Below are 15,266 nucleotides of genomic sequence, written 5' to 3' on the forward strand. Positions count from 1 at the left end.
CTGTGAATTGTACCAGATAAAGTAAAAGATCATAAACTTGTTTCAGAATTGCCAAGTGCCGACACTAAGAGCTCACTTTGACTTCCACGGACGACGGCGTAACTTCTCAGCTTCAATAGAGCGACCATGAGACTGGTCTTTCCTAACCCAGGACTGGATGACAGGATCCCTTCTCATGAGGATCTGGACCGGATGGAGAAGGAGGAGGCCGGGGACAGGCCCAAGTGGGACAACAAAGCCCAGTACATCCTAACCTGTGTGGGCTTCTGCATTGGGATCGGCAATGTGTGGCGATTCCCTTACTTGTGTCAAACTCACGGAGGAGGTAAGCTCAGATCAAAAAGAGAAGGGAATCCCATGATTATGGACTGTCAATTCTTGAATGATTGTTTTACAAATGATAGTGTGGTTAAGGTACTAATGAAAAGCCTGTTTTGGTTATTTTTCCTACCTTTTAAAATATAATTTTCCTTGAGGGACTTATTGTACCTATGCAAGAGTACTATAGCGCACAGTTTAGCAATCTGTTAGCACACATTTTAGTATTTTCTTTAACAAAATGTACAGATCAGTACCCAGTGCAAGTTTAGGACATATTTTGTTTATGGAAAAATGTTTTGTACTTTGAGGCCCAGCACAGTTGTCGGATGCACAGGCAAATGACCAACCCAACTCCACCTGCAAGCTATCTGAAGGAAGAAACATAGCAGAGTAGGAAAGGCAGGCAGGATGAGTGAGTGAGGTTGTCACAAGGGTTATAAATATTAGTATGCACAGTATGCATCGTTCCCAGGCAGGGCCCTGTTGGACTGTATTACAGCCCAGACGTAACTTATATATCCAACATCCAAGATTTATGGGAGCTTAAGCATTTTCATATTTAGGATGGTGAAAATTACTATTACTGTCATAAATACAATAATATCCATATTTTTTAATTGTACTTCTGATCATACTTTTTCAGGTGCCTTTTTGATTCCCTACATGATCCTGCTGGTGCTGGAAGGAATGCCTCTCCTGCTGTTGGAGTTTGCCATTGGCCAGCGTCTCAGGAAAGGCAGTGTGGGAGTATGGCGAGCCATCAACCCTTATCTGACTGGTATTGGTAAGTAAAATAGGCTCTGGAACCGATTTTTCAATAATAATAATAATAATAATTAAGCCTTTATTAGTCCCACAATGGGGAAATTACAATTCTCTGCATTTGACCCATCCCGGAGGAGCAGTGGGCTGCTAAGAAGCGCCCGGGGAGCAACAGCAAAGCAGAGGCAACATAATAACTTCAGAATATGATTTTGCCTTAATCAGGTATAGCTTCCATGCTGGTTTCCTTATTGGTTGGACTTTACTACAACACCTTAATAGCCTGGATCCTTTGGTATCTCTTCAATTCCTTTCAAGACCCACTGCCTTGGACCCAGTGTCCTCTCAATGACAATGGGACAGGTATTTCAATATACACACAGAGATACTCATAAAGCACCCAAACTCTACTAGTATGCATACGTAGACTTGTACACTTGCAGATGACTGTTTCTTGCCCCTTCAGGATTTGTACCAGAGTGTCAAAGGAGCTCCACTGTGGATTACTATTTTTACAGAGTGACTCTGAATAGTTCGACCTCTATAGCTGACTCTGGGGGAATCCACTGGCCCGTAGTACTCTGCCTGCTAGCAGCCTGGACTGTCATGTGTGTCTGCTACATACGGGGGATCGGCACTTCAGGCAAGGTTTGTCAAACTTTCACAAAAACATGAGGCTTTCTGGAATCATCCCTGTTCAAATAATTGAATGTTTTTCTTTTCTTGTCATGACTTCAGGCGGTGTACGTCACAGCCATCCTGCCGTACATAGTGCTGGCTATCTTCCTGATCCGAGGACTGACTCTTAAAGGCTCCCTGAGTGGGATAAAGTTCCTCTTCACACCAGATGTATGTGTCTAATCGCTATAATACAAAAAACGTCAATTATATATCTAACAATGCCACGTCACAATCCATGCTTCACTCTTGCAGGTTGAGGAGTTGATCAACCCAAAAACTTGGCTGGATGCAGGTGCCCAGGTCTTTTATGCCTTTAGCTTGGCTTGGGGAGGCCTCATCTCCTTCTCAAGCTACAACCCTGTTCAGTAAGAGACATTTAAAGAAGCCCTGTCACTACATAGTAGCCATTCTCAAACATGTTTGTTCTGAATCTTTTGCTTTTTCTCCCTGTTTCCCAAGCAACAACTGTGTGCAAGATGCTGTGATCCTGACTGCAATAACTGGCTTCACCTCAATCTATGCAGCCACAGTCACCTACTCCATCATTGGCTTCAGAGCCACAGAGAAATATGACAACTGTATCAGTGAGTGAGTAGTCGTAGAATGTGGATTTCAATGTTTTTGGAATAGAGTGGTTTTGCAAGTTTTGCTTTTACTAATAAGGTTTGGAAAAAGAGGGGCCTTTCCATTTTTTTTATTCATTTTTTTCCCATTTTTCCATTTTAATACATCACTTATGTGTTTATATGCAAATAGGACATGTTATTGGTTGTAGGTATTTACCAAAGTAATAGTATTTTAGCCACGCTAGCAAGGCGACTAGAGGGATGGCAATGTTGGTTGTTTTATAATTTTGGTCCGAGCTGAAATATCTCAGAAACTATGGAATATCATTCAATTTAGAACAGATATTCACGGCCCACAAAGGGTGATTTCAAAAGACCTTTGTGATCACCTGTCTTTTCTACTAGCACCACTAACAGGTTGACACTTTGTCTTCAGTGAAATGTCTTGACAACTATCAGATGGATTTGTGTGACATTTGGGACATGGTGATTTATGTTCTCCACAGGGTAATTGCATGGACTTGTTGTGTTGTGTATACATGGCTAGCATGGCTGTAGACTCAGATAACAATGAGGAAAATCTGTACTAAAACACTACTACTACTGAAGCTTCATGAGCTACATTTAATGCATTTGTCATTGTACGTATGTGAAAAATCTGAATTCCAGTAATCCAGAGTTACTAACCTATGATATATGTTATCCCTAGTAACATCATGACATTATTAAATGCATTTGACCTTCCTGAAGACAACATTACTTCAAGTAACTACGAGGCAGCCCTTAAAAATCTCAACAGCTCCTATCCTGATACTGTTCTTGGATTGGACATCAAAGCCTGTGACATGCAGACACTTCTCAGTGAGGTGACTATATCGATGAATATCTAGCAGAATACCGTGTTATTAACTTTTTTTACTATTAAATACTTTTTTACTAACTTGTGTTTGTGCAGGGAGTGGAGGGAACAGGTCTGGCCTTCATTGTGTTCACAGAGGCAATCACCAAGATGCCTGGTTCTCCAGTCTGGTCTGTTCTCTTCTTCGTCATGCTTCTCTGTTTGGGAATCTCAACCCTGTTTGGCAACATTGAGGGAGTGGTGGTCCCACTGAAAGATCTGAAATTGTTACCTCAAAAATGGCCCCAAGAAGCAGTGACTGGTATTTTGTTTTGTAGTTATATCAATCTAAAAATTGGCTTTGCAAACTTGGATTAATTGAATGTCTGATTCCTGTTTTAACACAATTAACCTTATTTTTGTGCATGTGTTTTTCAGGAGTAACATGTGCTGTCGCCTTCATCATCTGTCTCTTGTTTGCGCAGCATTCAGGGATTTATTGGGTAACTCTCTTTGATAACTTTGCTGGATCAGTTCCACTTCTGACCATTGGATTGTTTGAGATGATAGCTGTTGTATACATCTACGGCATAGACAGGTAAGTGTTTACTCAGACTATTATAGCAACACATTGTTTGTCTGTGTTTTCGTTATCATTTTTTCTTGATATTTGCAGCAAAATAACCATACAGCATTAGCAGCATCATGCTGTGCCTGTTATTGAGCAAGTCTTTATGGAAATGGCTGACCTGTTTAAACCCTGTGTAACAAGGATGACTTCCACTTCACATTTCAAAACTAATCAAAAACTTATTGTGTTGCAGGTTCAATGAGGACTTGGAGTTCATGGTCGGGTATAAGCCATCCATCTTTTGGCAGGTTACATGGAGGTTCATTAGCCCTCTAATCGTTCTGGTTATTTTAATTTTTTACATGGTGACACAAACCCAAGAAAAGCTCACCTACTCAGTCTGGGATCCACAATCTGTAAGTACGCAAGCTCCAAGAATAATCTGTTTTTATTCATATTTGGGTGTATATTCTGATTTCAGCAACAGCATCCATCCTTTTGTTGCCCTTTTTTTTTTTTAAATGAGGCATCATTGCAATCATTTTTATGGTAAATGTTGTTGATAGTAAAGCATAAAGTGTTAACAAATTATATTTTTTGGCGGTTTACAGGAGAACTTCCCATCTCTGGCATCAGTGCCGTACCCTTCATGGATCAATGCGGTTGTCTTTCTTTTGGCGGGTGTCCCCAGTCTGGCAGTCCCTGTGTATGCATTATGTAGGTTGGCCTTTGTTTACTGCAAAAAAAAATAAAAAAATTGAAATAATTTGCCAAGTCTCTTAAATTGATTAATCAGTCACACATTTCAGAATTAAAAAAAATTAAAGATTAGTTAGTAAATTGAGTTCCTTCCTGTTACCCTATTATTTAATTTATCACTGCAAACAGTGTTCTGTATATCTATGCACACATTCTTAAAGTATACATATTGTTGTCATGTTCATAGTTTTATTTTGTGTTTCTAATAGAACATGTTTAGATGTTTTAATATGAAAGAAATACTGAATTAGTCCATATGAGTAACTGTCTTTTTAAGGCCCCCCTTCAAAAATCCAAGTCTGCTCTGATTGGTCAGTGTGTACAGTATTTGGCATCTGCTCTGTTGGTGTCATTGAACCACAATAAACACTTCAAACCATAAAATTTACAACCACACATTTTCCAGCGAGAGTCTGATCTGAAATCAGAATAAATTAACATCATCGGCAACCAAGATCAAAGGTTTTTCTGACATTTGCCCCAGTTAAATACTGTCACATAATGTTAGCTTTGTATTTATGCATAAAACTCTGAAAACTGTAAATACTCTGTTTAAGGTTTGTCTTCACAGTTACATTTATAAGAAATGACTCACAGAGCCGACAGAAGAAGAAAGGATTTTTTATGAAGAGAGATATAGGGAAAACGTGTCTTCATACAAAGAACAGTTGACTTTGAGTGTCATTAATCATGTGACATACCATTGTAAATTTGGTTAGTTCCTAGTGCCAAAAGTAATTGCTGTTTGTACTGCAATTCAAAACCTCAGCTGTTGACAGTATTCCAATACATATGATACACAAGAACTGCAATGGAGCTGCAATATTGTGTCACCAATACTAGTAACCTATTACAGACGCTAAGTGTATCTGTGAATTATAATGGTCCTATTTGCCTCGAGTGTAACTTACTCAAAGAATAAACTGTTTTCCATCCATCTATGTTCTGTACCTCTAGTAAGTTAAATACAATGTTTTATATGTGTGAAGGAGAGATACCGCAGGTCCTTTCTTCCAGCTGCTGTCAGGCTGCACAACCAACTCTGCTCCCAGCAGACCACATGACACGTGCAATACAATACATATAGTATAATAGTCTGTCTGTACATATAATATTTCAGTTATTGTGGATTTTTTTTACTGTTTTTTATTGCTTATTTATAATACTTGTTTTTTATTTCATTTTATTTTTATCTTGTTTTTCTTTTACTGTCTCTTGTGTGCACTTTACCCTTTGCTGCTGTAATCCTGCAAATTTCCCAGCTGCGGGACTAATAAAGGATTATCTTATCTTATGTTATCTTATCTTATCTTATCTTATGAAAATAAGATGATGTTTTTAATCATAGACATGAGGTGACGTGAAAAAAAATGCATGAGTCTGTGTTTGTCTGCATTAGCGCTTTGTTGTCAGTTTGGTCTTTCTGGGCCTTCACATATTTAGAAAAAAGATGTAGAGCAGCAAATTAGCCAAAAGAGGGCGACCTCACACTGACAGAACACAGAGGTAGAGGCCAGGTGAACCAGACCTAACAAAGCACAACGAATGAGATGGTATAGCATATCCACTTGATGGTGCAAAAGGAGGCAAAAAAAATAAGCAAACACTACAAGGACCCAAAGAACGAAATGATTCCTCTTCACCATCTACACCTCAGACTTTACACACAACTCTGACAACTGCCACCTGCAAAAGTTCTCTTATGACTCTGCAATTGTCGGCCTCATTTCCGCCGGTGATGACAGGGAATACAGGGAACTGAACCAGGACTTTATAGGATGGTGCCAGTGGAACCGCCTCCAGATCAACTCTGGTAAAACCAAAGACCTGGTGGTGGACTTCCGCCGGGGTAAACACTCTCCTCTGGTACCAGTGAACCTCCAGGGAATGGACATTGAGATTGTGAAATCTTATAAGTACCTGGGTGTTCACTTGAACAATAATCTGGACCGGACTTATCACACTTACGCACTATACAAAAAGGGTCAGAGCAGACTCTATCTGCTGAGGGGACTGAGATCTTTTGGAGTGCAGGGAGCAATCCTGAGGACCTTCTTTGACTCTGTGGTGGCATCAGCCATTTTTTATGCAGTGGTCTGCTGGAGCAGCAGCATCTTGGCAGCTGACAAGAAGAGACTAAATAAACTTGTCAGGAAGGCCAGCAGTGTGCTGGGGTGTCCACTTGATACGGTAGAAGTGGTGGGAGACAGGAGGATGATGACCAAGCTGTCATCCCTGATGAACAACACCTCTCACCCCATGCAGGACACCCTGGCAGCTCTGTACAGCTCCTTCAACCACTGGCTGCTTCACCCTCGGTGTGTGAAGGAGAGGTACCGCAGGTCCTTCCTTCCTGCTGCTGTCAGGCTGCACAAACAGCTCTGTCTACCATCCCAGTAGACCACACAACAATAAAAATTCTGTGCGATATAAATACACTGTGCAATACTATAATTATTCTGTCTGTATATATAATATTCTAGTTATTTTTACTTTTTTCTTTAATTTATAATCCTTGTTTTTTTACTATGTCTCTTGTTGGCACTATCCTCTGCTGCTGTAATCCTGTAAATATCCCCGCAGCAGGACAAATAAAGAATTAACTTATCTTATCTTATCTTATCTAAGCCTTTGCATACTTGCCAACCATTCACAATGACGCTTTGCTGGGATATTGTGATGGCTTTGGTGACCTACAGCCTCAAAGCAACAAAGTGTCATGAAGCACCTCAAGCCTACTGTGAGCTTTGAAGCTGACACCAAGCCTAGAGAGTCCTTCAATATCCCCATCAAAAGAGCTGAAACAGAGCCCAAAGATGTGAGGAACTTTTGGGAAACTGAGACGACAGCAGCACAGTCAGTCTTTGTTTTCCACTTGCTGTAAAACATTTGTAATTTCAATATACAAATGTCACTTTTGAAGAAAAGTTTGATTCATTTAAAAAGATACTGCTCTTTCATGATACAACAGTCATGGTGTCTTTTTTATTGACCTCTTTAGGGAGTAACATTGAGTAACATTGAAACAGCATCGCCAGGTTATCCATTATTGGAGGCTTAGCACACTCCCATTAAAAAAGAACAGGGAGGTTTAACCACTAAATCATCATGCCTGATGTTTTCACTCTCTCCCTGGAGGCTTGATTTCCTCATAAAAACCAATAAATCTGTAACCGTGAATCCAATCTGCAACTGATTGGACAAGGACAGCCCACAAGAGAGAGTAAGACAGAGGACTAGAGGGGAGCTCTGGACATCACTTTGACATAAACTGAGCTGTGAAGAGTTGGATAATCCCGGAGTAAATAAAAAATATATAAGACCTGATTGAAGCGTATCATTAGTAGTGTTGCTTCTTTCAATATAACTGGAATTGGAATAAGCTTTTTTTTTGTCAGCTGAGAATGGGCAAAACAAAAGACTCTGAAGTGGAGGAGAGACCCAAATGGGACAACAAGTTTCAGTACTTGTTAACATGTATTGGATTTGCAGTGGGTCTTGGAAACGTCTGGCGTTTTCCCTACCTATGCCAAATCTATGGAGGAGGTGAGATGCTATCATATGATGCTAACTTTTGAGCTTCATTAGTTTTCCCCCAATCTTAAATCACAACATAATTTAATTAAGATTGCTGTTCGAGAGGTTTTAATTTCTTTTTTGAGAATTATACATTTTATCACTTATGTTATCTTTTCACTGCATTTCTATCATTTTTCTGATTATTTTATCCAATCATGAGATACCGAATTGAATTTCAACAGCATTTTAGATCGTTTTTTTGCCTCTTTTGAATTAGTCATTAACAAATGGACTATGCCAGTTATTGTCAACATGGTGAACCTAATCTGTGTTTTATTGATCACGGTGAACATCAGGATCAATTTCTGCTTAAATTCAGCAAATCCTGTATTTACTTCCTCATAGTCTCCAGTGAGAGCTCTTGTTTCCCAAACCAACAGCATGCTAAAGGACCTGGATCAGGGTTAAATTAATAGCTAATCTGGTAAATGTACACAAGGTCTATCAACTTCACATATTGGTTCTTAGATTCCTGAGTCCCACAGGCAGTAAAACAGTCAAATATACCCTCTATTTGACCTCAGCTTAATTAGTACCTTTAGCCTTATATCTGTGTAATTTGAAGTGGTGGTGGTTTTAATATGATAAACCTGGCTCCACTCCTGTTTTTGTCTATTTAGAAATAACCTCAAAAAGTCCAGTAACCACCTTTTGTCTAAATATATTTAAATTTCTGGAGGTCTTTCGGTATTGCAGTGCACTTTTTTAATATGGCCTGAAATCTCCCTTCTTATGGCTTGATTAAGGTAGTCAACAAGTATTTGACATTTCCCATGATTAGCCATTAATGCAAATAAACCTTATTATAATTTTTTTCTCTGCAAAGTAGGTTGATGAAGATAGTTTAGTCTTGACTGACGTCTAACTGTGAGATAAATAACTTCATGTCTCCAGGCGCATTCCTCATCCCATACTTCATAGCGCTGGTGTTTCAGGGCCTCCCTCTGCTCTACCTGGAGCTGGCTATAGGACAGAGGCTTCGCATGGGCAGCATCGGTGTCTGGAACTCCATCTCACCACTGCTGGGTGGAGTTGGTGTGTTGCATAGAAATATTAGTAACAGTTAATAGCATTTATATTAGATTCTTCATAATTTCATGAGCTGAATTTTTCTTTTTTGTGGTATGGAAAATGTAATTTATTTCCTGTGTGTAGGAATTGCCTCCATGTGTGTGTCATTCCTGGTGGGCATTTTCTACAACACCATCCTTGCCTGGGTGCTCTGGTACTTCTTTCACTCTTTCCAAAACCCCCTGCCATGGAGCCAGTGTCCACTCAATGAAAACCTCACAGGTAACAAGAGGCTGTGCCCGTCATTCTAGCTGCTCTTGTAGCGTTTATTGACACACACGGCCATTGCTACTACCACGGTGACACAGAGGTACTGCATTTAATAGTATGTGTAAGATTCTAATATCTATTATTATATCTGGTTTGAGAATCTACTTTAATCATAATATAGTTACAAGATGCAAGAGGACTCTGAACTATCAGGCTCCACATGCCATTTCAGGTCACATTTAATTGGAGAGCTTCTGGATTTTTTTTTTTATAGCACAAAGGGATCCTTCAGTACAACATAAAATAAAAAGAGCATACTTTTGGTCTGTGACAGATAGTGGAATGCGTGACAGGCAAACAGCACAAATCATGGTCTCATTCGTTTCCAATAATCACATCAATATATACAAATGTGTTACATGGTGATAATATATTTTTTACTACTTTATCCCACATTTTTTATTAAGCTATGCCAAAATACATCTCTGTGTAAAACAAAAAACATTTTAAAATGAAACTCATTTACAAAAGTGAATGCATGTTCAAACCAAAATAAAAACTTTAAGATTAATTGTAGAATTCCATATATGCTGTCATTGTTTTTTATTTTGTATGCATCCATATAGGCTATAATGTGGAGTGTGTGAAGAGCACTCCATCAAACTACTTCTGGTACCGCGAGACCCTGAACATCACAACAGACATCGAGATCAACGGCTCCCTGCATTGGTGGCTGATAATCTGCCTGGCCAGCGCTTGGTGTGTGGTCTACATCTGCTTCATCAAAGGCATTTCTTCCATTGGAAAGGTCTGTTTATCTGGTGAATAACCTTGTTGAAAAGTCCTGTTTCCAAATCAGCCACATACGTATGGCATTACTGCTGACATTTACGGTAAACTGTAGAAAGAAAGAGTTAACCAGGGCTTTATTGTGTGTTTCAGGCTGTGTATGTGACAGCCACATTCCCTTACCTGGTGCTGACTATTTTCCTGATCCGAGCCCTCACTCTGCCCGGAGCAACTGATGGACTGCTGTACCTCTTCACTCCTGATGTGAGTTTGACCTGACCTTTTGCTACTATGTCAGCTCGTATGCTGTTCACAATGACCTGATGTTCTGTGTTTTCCGTACTCTGCAGTGGGAGATACTGAAGAACCCTCAGGTGTGGCTGGACGCTGCCACGCAGATCTTCTTCTCTCTCTCTGTGGCATTTGGAGGTCTCATAGCTTTCTCCAGTTATAATGCAGAGAGGTAAAGACTCAAGCTCCTAAACTCCCTCGCTGAAAAATTTGGATGATTTGTATGTGATTTTTTTTTTCTGCTCTGTGTCAATTAGAAACAACTGTGAGAGGGATGCTATTCTAGTAGGAGTAATAAACAGTGCCACCTCTATCTACGCCTCCATTCCCATCTTCTCCATTCTGGGATTTAAAGCTAACACCGCCTTAAACTCCTGCTTAATGGAGTACGTACACACACATATTTTATGTAATTCTAATAAATAGTTTTTGCTTGCTAATACTAATGAGGAATAATATTTCGGTACTCCCTTTACAGGAACATCTTGGCTCTGACCAACCACTTTGAGTTTTCTGACCAGAACATAACATTAGATAACTATGATCACTGGGTAGAGTATCTAAATGGTACATCTCCAGGTGAGATTGCCAGTTTGAACCTGAGGCACTGTGACCTGCAAACATTCCTTGACCAGGTATTGTGACTTTGAAAACGCACCCATTCTTGGGCATTCTTTTTGCCTTTTTTTATCTTCCTCCTCTTCCCTTAAGTCCTAGTTGTTTTCTGTTCTCGCCTCCCCTTTCTTTCCCTGGAATGCAGCACATCATGTACTGGTCAAACATGTACACAAAGTCCCTGCTCTCGTTACTTTCTTGCCTCTCTCTTTTATCTTCCTCCCCCAGAGCGCTTCAGGTACTGGCCTGGCTTTTATTGTGTTCACCGAAGCAGTGGTGGCGATGCCAGGCTCGCAGATATGGGCCGTACTGTTCTTCATCATGCTCTTCAGCTTGGGTCTGTCTTCCATGTTTGGCAACATAGAGGGAGTCCTCACGCCCATCAAGGACCTCAAACTAGTGCCCAAGTGGATCCCTGATGGAGTTGTAACAGGTACTGGTAAATGAGATTTAGCTGTTGCAAAGTCAAAGGGATATATGTTTTCTCCTTTAAGTTCCCACTCTCACATTCTTTTTTTTCTCACTTCCTTAGCGATCATCTGCTTGGTAGCCTTCTTAACGGCTCTCATCTTCACGATGGGTTCAGGGAACTACTGGGTGGAGGTCTTTAACAGCTACGTGGGCTCCGTACCTCTGCTCATTATTGCTTTCTTTGAGATTACTGCAGTCGCTTATGGCCGTGGAATGAAAACGTAAACCTTTTCTCCTCTCCTTTGATACCCTGTAGTGTTGCTCTGCAGCCTCATGACAATTGAGATACAAGTGCGTTAAACATTTTCTCTGGTCCCCGTATCCTCTGACAGGTTCAGTGAAGACATCTATTTCATGACTGGGAAGAGGCCCAACATTTTCTGGAAAGCATGCTGGATGGTGATCAGTCCTTTAATGCTTCTGGTGGTGTTGGTTGCATACGTGGCCATCCAGGCACAAACACACCCCTCTTATCCCGCATGGAACCCGGCCTATGTAAGCAAGTCAAGAGTGCTGACATGGAGATGTTAAAAATGTAGTAGTACTGAGTCCAATCTCTAATTTATTCTATTAGAATATACCGTATGTACTATAAATATAGTGCTGTTGTGTAAAAATCCTTAACGTAAAGAAAAAATGTATCAGCAAATATCTAAAGCTGCTCTATTCAAATAACAAAAATGTAAGGAGTTGTGGTTTTGAGGGGCATTATGTGCTAGAAGTTTGTTGAGCAAAGTTACTTTAAGTTAAGCTAAGCTAAGCTCATCACTTTCTGGTTGTAGCTTCATATTTAGCTCACAGATATGAGAGTGGTATCGTTTTTAAAGAGAGAATGAAGAGAATCAGCGAATTTCACAAAATTCCAATTAGTGTTACAATATTCTATTTATGACATTTAATGCTTTTGTCTTTTTCTCCAGGAGCTATTCCCGAAAACTGAAGTTAAGCCTTATCCCGACTGGGTGTTTGCCATAATCATCCTCCTCTGTGTAGTACCTGTGATTTCCATCCCTTTGGTGGCGATCTACAAACTGATCTGCTCTAGGATGAAGAAATCCTCAGCTCCCATTGAACTAAGCCCCTACTACAATGACGGCTTTGAGGGTGAAACACAGGAACAGAAGAAGCAGAGAGCTTAAGGAACGTTGCAAGTAACAATCTTACTGCAAAGAAAATAATTCCTGTGAAAATGATTACATGAAATCTTAAACTTCTTCTATATTTATACAGAGAACTTTGAATCCTGAGAGCTCTTCATGTGTGATACATCTGAAATACATCAAAATCATAATATGACTCACTCATGTGGCAGCTGACAACATTTCTGGGAACTTATTTACATACAAATCATATTCCAAATGACGTCATGTCCTCTTTGTGCAAATTAAAGTCCAGAGGGACAAACGGCTGTTGGATGAGGCGGGGTCTAGTACAGTATTTGGATGATTCTTAATTGTCCATCTTTATGGATCTGGTGGTTGTTGTGTTTTATAGAGTGTGTTTATGACTGAGGTTTATCGCTTCATTTTTTTATATCAGATGACTAAGATGACTTCTCGATAAAAAAGTTCCAGACAATGTGCAATACAATGTTTTTGGGCACACTAAAGTTCAGATAAATTCAAATCACTGATTTTAAACCTGAGGATGAGGAAATATTTTATTAGGCAAAACTCACAGCATAAAAATGTTACAGACAATCTGGAATAAATACATATCTTTAGGTTTGAGTTGCTGAGGGTTTCATGGTTGTGTGGTTGGTGGTCTACATCTGGATGGCCAAGAAGTCGACTGGGGTTAGTGGCCCCTCTGGCCAGCCTCAGGTTCCCCAAGATGCTGCTGTGCTTTCCTGTTGAGACGATGACAGCACAGAATGGAAATATCCTTTTTACTATCTTTGATGGTGAACTGTAAAATTCGCCCGCCTGAAATATTCCCAGCTCCCGTAAAATGTAATTAAAGGTGGCAATAAACTGACTTGTGTACATGTAAGATCCTGGTGTAAGATTTGTTGGGTTGGGTGTTTCTCTCACAAAGTCCACATTTAAAGGGATTGGCCTTCCAAGAAAGTTGTAATTATGATGTTTTCATATAGTTCATTTATGATGTTTTTTTCACAAGGAGGCAGATGTCTTATTATTATTATTATTATTAATATCTACCGACACAACGACAGGAACGGTCAACAATTAATTTTCTTTATGTCGTTGCAGTTATGACACAACTCTAACCACATTGCACCGCCCAATATTGAAATTGTATTTCCCTTTTTGAAATAAATTATGCTATAAAAAGAATATGTCATGAGAACGACTGCTTCAAACTGCATAATGCCGGTCTGGGCCTTCCTGCCTAAATCAGTCCTGGAGAAAGGGAAAGATGAAAATAAATAAGTTTCAAACTGGATATTGCCTGAATTATATTATTATAGATGTATGAATGAGAAATGTTGCCTTTGTTGCTGAGCCTGATGAGGTGACGGCCGTATCCAATATCATCCGCCGGAAGTAGACAGGGTTCTTAGCAACCGTCTGACCAAAGGGCAAAGTCTTTGTACACACATGGAACATAGAGAGAGAGAGAGAGACAGAGAGAGATAGAGAGATAGAGAGACAAAAGAAAACAGAAAACAGATGGAGACAAAAGAGATCACAAAGACAAGCCCTGCCAATTCTGATATTTACATTTAGAGATAAAAGGTGGTACAATTAGTTCTCAGCTCAGTCCAATTATTGATTAATAACTCCCCATGTGCTGACTTTAAAAGCAGTATTACATTTACAGGCCTATGTATTGATCAGTAAAGGCCTGTGAGCCCATATGAGAGGGGAAGTGACTACTGGGAGAAGATTTTTGTTTATCAGAACCGTATTTCAATACTTCAGGTTATAGGTAATGGAAATAAATAGTTTGCACTGCCCACTGCCTTTATTTAATCTGAACAATATACAGTGGTATTTTTGCATACCATGTGACACCAGTACAATTTACAGTATAAAACTAAGATTGCACTTAAGGTTTGAATAAGAGAGTCAAAAGTCAGGTCGATGTCTTTACCTGCATGCATGAAGCAGCGCCAGCATGGAGATGTTCTTGCAGACTGCTTCAAGATAATAAAATAAGATAAATTAAGATAATCCTTTATTAGTCCCGCTGCGAGGAAATTTACCGGATTACAGCATAATTGGTCTGATAAGGGAAAGGTATCAATTATTATATGATCAGCACAAAAAACAAAGTTTCAGACATGAAATAAAACTGACTGAAATAGGAAAAATATGTGTAGGACATCCACCTCATTGATGCATCTCAATCAAATGCATGATTTATGTTGCCTGTTGTGTTGTTTTCTGTTCCTTGATCCGTTTAACTAATTGTCCTGAACGTATTTGTGGATGTTTACTGGCATCTTGATACGTGATGAACGTGTTTAATTATTATTTACTACCTGGTTGCTGTTTGAGACTCATTTCCGGATGTTCACCGTGGATATTGCTGGCACTACATGTTTATAAATGTCCAGACTGCATCATTTGTGAGAGGAAGGGCAGGTTCAAGTTTCTACCTTGGTCCTTGGACCTGTGTCGACCAGGCTGTGTCCCTTGAAGGAGGAAGACCCTTAACTGGGACATAGCTTAGCATGGACATGGGAGAAATGTCCTTAAGTTAAGGCGACAAATCTACATGAAAATATCATGATTTGGGTTAAACTAAACCCATTCTGGCAGAAAAAACGGAAGGC

General features: G+C 39.7%; 2 protein-coding genes across 2 annotated transcripts; both read left to right on the forward strand.

Moving 5' to 3' along the window:
- The first annotated feature begins 126 nt into the window (after positions 1-126).
- Positions 127-4,491, forward strand: LOC129097121 (sodium-dependent neutral amino acid transporter B(0)AT1-like). The gene is made up of 12 exons (XM_054605856.1): positions 127-325; positions 965-1,105; positions 1,309-1,446; positions 1,550-1,731; positions 1,822-1,932; positions 2,017-2,129; positions 2,224-2,352; positions 3,040-3,196; positions 3,286-3,490; positions 3,607-3,766; positions 3,993-4,155; positions 4,351-4,491. The coding sequence occupies exons 1-12, from the start codon at positions 127-129 to the stop codon at positions 4,489-4,491; spliced, it is 1,839 nt and encodes a 612-aa protein (XP_054461831.1).
- A 3,293-nt stretch (positions 4,492-7,784) lies between these two features.
- On the forward strand, positions 7,785-13,886 carry LOC129097014 (sodium-dependent neutral amino acid transporter B(0)AT3-like). Its single transcript, XM_054605687.1, has 12 exons — positions 7,785-8,044; positions 8,972-9,112; positions 9,233-9,370; positions 9,985-10,166; positions 10,301-10,411; positions 10,498-10,610; positions 10,696-10,824; positions 10,917-11,073; positions 11,282-11,486; positions 11,586-11,745; positions 11,857-12,019; positions 12,445-13,886. The coding sequence occupies exons 1-12, from the start codon at positions 7,903-7,905 to the stop codon at positions 12,661-12,663; spliced, it is 1,860 nt and encodes a 619-aa protein (XP_054461662.1). The 5' UTR covers positions 7,785-7,902; the 3' UTR covers positions 12,664-13,886.
- Positions 13,887-15,266: the final 1,380 nt, after the last annotated feature.

The sequence above is a fragment of the Anoplopoma fimbria genome, chromosome 10 (assembly GCF_027596085.1).
Source record: "Anoplopoma fimbria isolate UVic2021 breed Golden Eagle Sablefish chromosome 10, Afim_UVic_2022, whole genome shotgun sequence".
NCBI classification, from domain to species: domain Eukaryota; kingdom Metazoa; phylum Chordata; class Actinopteri; order Perciformes; family Anoplopomatidae; genus Anoplopoma; species Anoplopoma fimbria.

What these genes read in the sequence shown, in the direction of transcription:
- LOC129097121 (XM_054605856.1), top strand. Translation starts at nt 127, where the DNA reads ATGAGACTGGTCTTTCCTAACCCAGGACTGGATGACAGGATCCCTTCT. An exon ending in CCCTTATCTGACTGGTATTG is followed by an intron (nt 1,106 to 1,308) that starts GTAAGTAAAATA and finishes TGCCTTAATCAG; the next exon opens with GTATAGCTTCCATGCTGGTT. An exon ending in GCCCCAAGAAGCAGTGACTG is followed by an intron (nt 3,491 to 3,606) that starts GTATTTTGTTTT and finishes TGTGTTTTTCAG; the next exon opens with GAGTAACATGTGCTGTCGCC.
- LOC129097014 (XM_054605687.1), top strand. Translation starts at nt 7,903, where the DNA reads ATGGGCAAAACAAAAGACTCTGAAGTGGAGGAGAGACCCAAATGGGAC. An exon ending in TCCAGTTATAATGCAGAGAG is followed by an intron (nt 10,611 to 10,695) that starts GTAAAGACTCAA and finishes TGTGTCAATTAG; the next exon opens with AAACAACTGTGAGAGGGATG. An exon ending in TATGGCCGTGGAATGAAAAC is followed by an intron (nt 11,746 to 11,856) that starts GTAAACCTTTTC and finishes ATCCTCTGACAG; the next exon opens with GTTCAGTGAAGACATCTATT.